This window comes from Vidua chalybeata, chromosome 5, assembly GCF_026979565.1.
Source record: "Vidua chalybeata isolate OUT-0048 chromosome 5, bVidCha1 merged haplotype, whole genome shotgun sequence".
Taxonomy (NCBI): Eukaryota; Metazoa; Chordata; class Aves; order Passeriformes; family Viduidae; genus Vidua; species Vidua chalybeata.
Window position 1 is genome coordinate 20,148,855 of NC_071534.1, and position 8,021 is coordinate 20,156,875.

General features: G+C 54.7%; 3 protein-coding genes across 3 annotated transcripts in view; all 3 read right to left on the bottom strand.

Moving 5' to 3' along the window:
- GALR3 (galanin receptor 3) overlaps positions 1–8,021 on the bottom strand; it is a 52,253-nt gene that overhangs the window by 7,739 nt on the left and 36,493 nt on the right. The window lies entirely within an intron of this gene.
- On the bottom strand, positions 405–5,066 carry GCAT (glycine C-acetyltransferase). Its single transcript, XM_053943603.1, has 9 exons — positions 4,859–5,066; positions 4,644–4,774; positions 3,951–4,052; positions 3,296–3,442; positions 2,855–3,009; positions 2,255–2,337; positions 1,705–1,876; positions 1,179–1,300; positions 405–776 (listed from the first exon to the last, which is right to left on the bottom strand). Exons 1-9 carry the CDS (start codon positions 5,064–5,066, stop codon positions 625–627), a joined length of 1,272 nt encoding a protein of 423 aa, XP_053799578.1. The 3' UTR covers positions 405–624.
- LOC128788533 (histone H5) lies at positions 7,172–8,009 on the bottom strand. Its single transcript, XM_053943620.1, has one exon. The coding sequence runs from the start codon at positions 7,914–7,916 to the stop codon at positions 7,338–7,340; it is 579 nt and encodes a 192-aa protein (XP_053799595.1). The 5' UTR covers positions 7,917–8,009; the 3' UTR covers positions 7,172–7,337.

Sequence of the window (8,021 nt, forward strand, 5' to 3'; positions counted from 1 at the left end):
TTGGAAAAGTCTTGTAGCTGGGGACCAAGTAAGCCTCATGTCTAACACGTGAAAGTGAGAAGGAGGCAAAGGAGCACCAGAGCTTTGGGGGGCCCATATCCTCTTTCCCTAACCAGCTGCCGGTGGCACAGGTTGCAAAAGGTGTAGGAAACACCCTTGCCTCAGTGGGGAATTGCAACAGTCAGATCTGCCAAGGTGATGCTGCTGGACACACAGGACAGCATAGAAGAAGCAGGCAACACCAGCAATGCTGTTACTTCCATCAGCAGGAGACAGCAGGAACTGCAGCACTTCACCATCTGGACGGAGGCTTCGGGGAAGGCATAGCAGAGTGTCTGGTCACAGCATGAGAGGATGGGGATGGGGTGCAACTCCTGGATGAGGAAATAGGAGGCAGACAAATATCCGCTGCACTGCGGGACACCTTTAATGACACTTTTAAGTGCTGTTTACCAGTGTTACTGCCAGCATGCTGCAACAGCCAGCTGGCTGACTCATGTGACACAGGCTGTGATGCCTTGAGGAACAGTCCTGCTTTTGGCAGTGTGCTGTTCAAGCCTTTTTCCCCATCAGAGGCACTTGGTTGTGGACGGGGATGGTGTTGAAGAGGTGTTTTCTGGCCCCTCAAGACAGCGCTCCGTGCTTCCGTCCCACCTCGGTGAAGGCTTCCACGCAGCGGTCGATGTCCTCGTCGCTGTGCACGGCCGAGATCTGGACCCGAATGCGCGCCTTCCCCTTGGGGACCACGGGGTAGCTGAAGCCAATGACGTAAATGCCTGGGGAGGAAATGCAGACAGAATCAGAGCTGGCTGGGATGGAGACAGGCTGAGGTGTACTGGGTGATAGAAAGGCTCCCCTCCCAGTAACCACTTCCAGCCTTCAGGGTTTTCAAGTGCCATCTGCTCCCAAGCATGGAAATGAGGTTAAGGGCCAGCAATGGGGATGGAGTCCAGCCTAGCAGGACACAAGCATTAATGTAAATCCCCTCCCTAACTGAGAAAGAAGGTGCAGCCAGCAACATCTAGGGGAGACCATGAGGACATATGCAGCTGGAGGGGGGAGGAGTACTGGATTTTGTGCAGGAACGTTCTCTGAAGAAGGGCTTGTGGTGGCACCACCGCCAACAGTCCCTTCCCTCAGGGAATGTGTCTGCATACTGAGCTCCCTCCCCAGATCACCTCTGTTGAGCATGTCCTCTGCCATCACTGACGCCAGCCGAGCATCCCCCAGCATGACTGGACAGATGGGGTGGTCTTTCCCCGAGATAGTGAAGCCAGCCGCTGTCATCTTACTTCTGAACCTGGTGGAGGGAACAACAGGATGAGTAAAAACCTCAACAACCCTGTCCTTGGAGACCACTGCCTTTCTTTCCCCTGGGAGCCCTGCCCACTGAGAACTGGGTAAGGTTTGCTCCACTGTTCATCTTCTGTGCAGGGAAGAGATCTCTCTTCTTAGAGTGATCTCCTACCGTGTCCTGCCAAGCATAATGGGACTGCAGATCTTTGAGTGGACAATGTGCCCCAGCTCACAGAACATCCAGATGCGACACATCTGCCTGACACAGGCACATCCTGCAGCCTCCCCTGAGCCCTGACATGCAAACTGTCTTCACAGTTATCACTGGGAAAGGAGGGGTGAATAAATCACAGAAAACTCACTCCTAACAAAGCTGCCCTTGCTCCCACCCCAACATGGCCCCCTCACCGTTGTGTTTTGGCAGCCATAGACTGTGCAATGGCATTGCTCTCCATAAGCAGGTCCAGGGCCTTGGATGCACAGCCCACCACGGCAGGAGGCAGGCTGTTGGAGAAGAGGTATGGGCGGGAACGCTGGCGGAGCAAATCGATGAGGGGTTTGGGACCTGTTGTGTACCCGCCTGCAGACGGAGGAGAGAGAACTGGACAAGGCACCCCAGGGTGACCTGTTTAGAGTGAAGCTTCTTGATAAAGCCAACCTGGCACCTGTAGCAGGAATTTAGGTACAAACCAGGTCTAAAAATCATAGCTGATGCTTTTGACCAAGAGTTTCCACCTTGACCCCAAAGGCAAATGCATGAGAAAAATGACAACGTAACAGGCACATGGCAGGATCTCCCTTAATCCTGCAGCAACATCACAAACCAAGCCTTATGCCACAAGTGGAAAAGGATAACATGCATTTGTTACTCTATCATTAGGCAGAGGAAGGAAATCTAAGACCAATGCTGTAGAGCTCTTTAGGGCATGCAGGACGCTGGACAGGAAAATGCCTTCACCTGCAGCTCCTCCAAGAGCTTTTCCCAGAGTAGAATTGATGATGGTGACTTTGTCCATCACTCCCAGGAGCTCATCAGTACCCCTGTAGAAAAAGGAATGTTACATTATCAGCTGTGCCAGCACGCAGCAGGGAATCTGCTGGATACCTCAAGGAAAACAAAGCACTGTCAGCCAGGTCTCTGGCATCCCTCCTTCTAGACAAGGAGGAATAGCCCCTTGAGATAGTTCAACCCAAGTGTTGACCTTCCTCTCCTGCAGAAAGCCTAAGCTGGGACCTCACCAAGTAAGAACATGGGTTCTTCATCCCTTAGAGATGGGAAAGTGCTCAAACTTCCCACACAGAAGTTTAATAGTCCAAACAAAGCACCTGCCAGGAGAGGTGGTGCCCAGATGAGCTGGTCATACCATCTGTTACACACTGAGAAGGAGCTGTCACCTGGGGATGGATCACTACTGAAGTATCTCCTTTCAATCCAAAGGTGAGGTGCAAAGCTTTCAAGGAGTCCCCACACAAAAAGACGCTGGCCATCAGCAGCTTAGTCCTTGCTTCAGAATTAATCAGGGTAGGAGGAAGAAACAGGGCTGAGGCAGTCACTAACCGCCCATTGGGTCCCAGGAATCCTGTGGCATGGCATTCATCAATGAAGACCAGGGCATCATACTTCTGGGCCAGCTGGCAGATTTCCCTCAGGGGCGCGATGTCACCGTCCATGGAGAAGGCACCGTCAGTGGCCACCAGCCGCAGTCGATGCTTCTGTTGGAGGGAAAAAGGCATCCCCAGGGGTGAAGATGTCACCCTGAGGAGAGGGGCTGGCGAAGGCACACACTCAAACCCCTGTATGGAGAGGATGTACCTAACTGAGATGGAGGGGATTTGCATCACAACCAGCTGCTTTGCCACCTTGCCTATCCATGCCTGTCGGCAAAAACAACGCCTATTGCATGGGAAAGGGCAGAGCTCACCCTCCAGGACTGGTTACTGCACAGGCAGCACAGCTAAGCAAGTGCCCTGGCGTTGGGATGGGAGCAGACTTCCATACCTGCGCTTCCTTCAGCTTGGCCTCCAGGTCCTGCATGTCCATGTGCTTGTAGCGGTACTTGTTGGCCTTGCACAGGCGGATGCCATCGATGATGGAAGCATGGTTCAGCTCATCTGACAGCACTGCATCCTCTGGGGTCAGCAGGGCCTGGCCGTGCCAAACAGAAAAGATCATCCTTTGCTCTGGATGCCACCTCACCGAGATCTCCCAGCCTCCCTCAGTACAGAGAACAAGGTTGTGATTGATTCCAGCTGCCACATCTCTCCTGGCACTGCTAAACTTTATATTTCCTTCCTAGTCACTTTATCCCCTGATTTCTTTATGCCAGGCTCTTGCTTGTGGTTTCTGAGCGCAAAATCTCCCTCCCTCTTTCCTAACATGTGACATCACCCCTGTCCTGCACCTACACTTTAAGGGTGCAGAAATGGGAGTCCTCCCCAGGAGCTAGAGCTGGCTGGAGACAGCAAAAGTGAGGGTGGTTAAATGCCTCTGCATGGCTTCCCTGGTGCAAGGGCCCCAAGTCAGGGCTCTTCACCACCAGCCACTGCTATCTTTTCTGGTGCATAGAGCTCATAGCAGAGCCTCTGGAAGGCATGGGAGCCACACTGCTGTCACCTCCCTCCTCCATGCACAACACAAGGAAAACCTTATGAACCTCAAAGATACCAGCGTTGGCATCAAAGCAACTGGCATAGAGAATGGCATCTTCCCGCTGGTGGAAACGTGCAATCTTCTCCTCCAGGTCCTTGTGTATGCTCTAAAGAGAAGAGAGGAGCAGGAGTCAACAGTGGGGCAGCACAAGTTCTTGCTTGCCCACTGCTGTTAAATGCTGACTTGAAAGGGCTGGAGACAGACAGGTTTTATCCAGAAAAGGTGTATGTGCGTGGGAGAAGTTACTCGTGTTCAGCAAATGCAGCCCTAAAGTATAATTATGGGTTTGGATGCCAAAGCTCAGCAGGGAGACTCCAAGCACCCCATGCACAAGGGAGAAGCTCTGCTTGTTCTTTGCACTTAATCAGGCAGGACTCAAAAAAGGCTCCAGCAGGGATAAACTGGGCTGGGTCTGATGGAGCCACTTTAAGTCAGGTTCACTGTAATTTTGACCCAAAGAGAGAGAAAAAGACATTTATTTTCTGAATTCAGAGGCGTGTTCAGTTTCTTTGCTCTCAGGTATTGTAATGGTTTAAATTGGCGTATTTCCAGACTAACAGGGGTCTGGCAGGCTCCTTTTCTCGCCGGGCCACGTGTAAGTCAGCACTGTGCACGCAAGCCGAGTGGGAGTGTCGAGAGGGGCGCTTACATGGACACCCTGCGAAAGACCCGCGGGGAAGGGGATGCTGCCCAGTACCTGGGTACCGCAGATAAAGCGGACAGAGCTGAGCCCAGCGCCGAACTTCTCCAGGGCCTCCACAGCGGCACGGATCACCTCGGGGTGGCTGGAGAGCCCCAGGTAGTTATTGGCGCAGAAATTGATGATCCCTGCGTGAACAGAGAGAGAGAAGCAGGGGCATGGCACCGAGGGAAGGGACCGAGAGCCCTCCTCTTCCTCCCCGCCGCACGCACCGGCGCCGCCGCCCGCCAAGCGGAGGTGGGGACCCTGTCGGGAGACGATGACACGCTCGCTCTTCCAGGTGCCGGCGCCGCGGATGTCCTCCAGCTCGCTCTCCAGCCGCCGCCGGAGCTGCGCCGCCGCCGCCGCCGCTCCCGACGCGGCCCGGGGGGCGCCGGCCCCGGCCCCGCGCAGCGTCCGCACCGCCGCCGCCCGCCACATCCCGGCGCTGCGCTCCGCACGCCCAGGGGCGGGCCCCGGCGCCCAATCGCCGCTAATTAACCACGGGTTCATTACGAACCAATGCCCATTGGCCGCCGGGGCACCGCCCCCGTCAGGCGGGGCGAGCGGCCGCCGCAGATCCAGCGGCTTGGAGTGCTTGGGCACGTTCTCTAGGAGGCGATCGGCGTCTTCTTTGGAGGAGAGGCTCTGTCCCAAGGGGTTTAGGCACCCCAGAGCTAGATATGTGATGCCCGGCGTCTGAAGGATTTTGAGGGAACGCCATCCATGACATTTAGGAACTGTAATGGGGTCATGTACTAGGGTCTGGGGGATTTCATAGCAACAGGGGATCTCGGACCTCAAGGATCAACAAGCCCAGGACATTAGGTGCCTCTGCCTAGAGATTTGGGGTCCTCAGTACAGATGACTTGGATCCTTGCAGATAGGTGGTTTATGGGTGCCCACCACTAGGGATAAAGAGCCACGGGTCTGTAGCATGTGGGTGTATTAAGCTGAGGTGACCAACAATCCATTGGACAGAGAGCTTTAGGACTTACCAGGTGAAAATTAGAATACCCAGACCCAAGGGATTTGAGCACCTTTGGCCAAATGTGTTTGTAAACTATAGGCTCAGTGGCTTTAGACACAACTGGTCATAGAATGATAGAATGGTTTGGGTTCGAAGGCACCTTAAAAATTATCTAATTGCAAGCTCGTGCCATGGGCTGGGACACTTTCAACTAGACCAAGTTGCTCAGAGCCCCATCAAAACTCAGCCAGAGTATTTTTAAGGATAGGGCATCCACAACTTCTCTGGGCAGCCTGTTCCATCTGGATTAGGTATCTCCTTCCTCTACTACAGCTGACTGGGGAATTCTGTGGCCAGAGTGGTTTAGACCACTCATTCCAGGGGAATTAGGTACCAGGCTCTTGAAAGATGTTTGGGATCTTCAGTCTAGGTGTTTTGGTAGCCTTTGATCCAAGGGTCTTAGGAACAAGAGCCCACAGGGTGCATCCAGGCCAAGGATTTCAGTGTTCTGAAGCACTGAATTTGGAATCCTGAATGGTTAAAGGACTCAGGCACCATTTGCCCAAAGCGATTTAGGAAGGCTGAAGGATTTGGGAGCCATCAGGAGACCCTGGTGAAGACCCTGGGCTTATGAGAGTTAGGCACAGCAAGTCCAAGGGCCTTGGGCACTCAGAGCCCTTGGGATTTTGGAACTCCTGGCCCAGGTGGTTGGGGATCCTGATTATCAAGAAGTTTATCTGTCTCTAGCCAAGAGGGATTAGGCAGCCACTGCCGGAGGCTCAGACCCTGCTGCAGTGAGGCCAGCCCACAGGCTCCCTGCCAGCCCTGGCTGTCAGGATCACCCAGCCCAGCCCAGGGAGGGGCTCTGGCAGGGGACAAACAGGCCCTGGAATCGTGCCAGCCCCACTGGGCACAAAGCCAGAGCCCTCCTGTCGCAGCAGGGCTGAGCCCAGCAGTTCTGCCTCACCCTGCCCTGGCTGCCCACCACATCCCACCTGCAGAGCTGTCCACTGCCTCAGGATGTTCCTCCCTGGGGAGCAAAGATGCTTATGGCTGTGTTTGACCTTTCTCCCACTTCCCACTCCATGGACACCTTCAACTCCTTGAAAGCCAATGTGGACAGACTCTGGCCCCACTCCATCTCCTCTGTCCCATCCCTGCCCCAAAAGTCCCGGCCACCATCCAGCTGTGCTGAGGCAGCTCCATAGGCAGGTGAGCAGCCCCGGTTATCTCCAGCACCTGCTCGACCTCACACCCAGCAGCCCAACATTCCTCACCTCATCCCCACAGTGGGGATCTGCAGCACCGGATGAGGGAACAGGGACCCCTTTTCCTCCTCCAGGGAAGGCCAGGGCTTTCACAGCCATATACTCCGGCTTCCCCACCAATGTCTTTGCCCGGCCCCAGCAAACACATAAATGCGCGAGGAGCTGGGGCAGGACCAGGAACTGAAATCCTGCATGACTCCAACAGGCACACATCACTCCCAACACACAACAAGCAGTCCAGCATTAATAAAACCAACAGACACACATGCAAGAAATTTCAGAGATATCAGAATAAAAACCCAGACCAGTAACACTTTAAAATTGTTTTTTTTTCATTCATCAACTGCCTTGTTTCAGCTATTTCAATTCACGAATAGAACAATTCTTTATAAAATGCAGTAGAAAGGAGTAAAAACAAAGGCAACAGCTATTTACAGAACCAACGGGGAGAGTGCCGAAATGCCTCTAGACTTCTCACTTCTTCTTGGGCGACTTCCGGGCACTGGACTTGGCTCTGGATTTCGACCGCCTTGCCTTCTTGGGTTTGGATGCCTTCAGGGACTTGGCCTTAACAGTCTTTGGCTTCTTGGCTTTCTTCGGGCTCCTCGACTTCTTCCTGGCCTTCTTGGCGGCAGATTTGGGCTTCTTGGCCGGGGACCTGGCTTTCCTGGACCTAGCTGGCTTCCGAGGCGAAGTGGATCTCCTGGCTGCCTTCTTCCTCTTCCTGGAAGGAGACCTCTTCGCCTTGCTGGCCTTGGCTAGGCGGAAAGAGCCGGAGGCACCAACTCCTTTGGTCTGCTTGAGGACTCCAGTGGCCAGCAGGCGCCGGATGGCCAGCCTGATCTGGACGTCGGCATTCTGGCCCACCTTGTAGTTGCTCTTCACGTACTTCTGGATGGACTGCCGGGATGCGCCACCACGGCTCTTGTCGGCTCGGATGGCTGCTGTGATCATGTCCGAGTACGCAGGGTGGGCTGCCGGCCGCCGCGCTGACCGGGCCCGCTTGGGCTTGGTGGCCGAAGCCGGTGGCAGTGGGATCGGGCTGTCACTCATGGCGAGTGCTTCGTCCCGCGATGCCCTGCTATGCCCTCACGGATGGAAGCGTGGCCCGCCCGGCCTGGGACCCCCGCCCCTGGGCGGGGAGAGGCTGGGAAGGGA

What these genes read in the sequence shown, in the direction of transcription:
- GCAT (XM_053943603.1), bottom strand. Translation starts at nt 5,066, where the DNA reads ATGTGGCGGGCGGCGGCGGTGCGGACGCTGCGCGGGGCCGGGGCCGGC. An exon ending in ATGGCTGCCAAAACACAACG is followed by an intron (nt 1,301 to 1,704) that starts GTGAGGGGGCCA and finishes TCCCTCCACCAG; the next exon opens with GTTCAGAAGTAAGATGACAG. An exon ending in AGAGGACATGCTCAACAGAG is followed by an intron (nt 777 to 1,178) that starts GTGATCTGGGGA and finishes TTTCCTCCCCAG; the next exon opens with GCATTTACGTCATTGGCTTC.
- LOC128788533 (XM_053943620.1), bottom strand. Translation starts at nt 7,916, where the DNA reads ATGAGTGACAGCCCGATCCCACTGCCACCGGCTTCGGCCACCAAGCCC.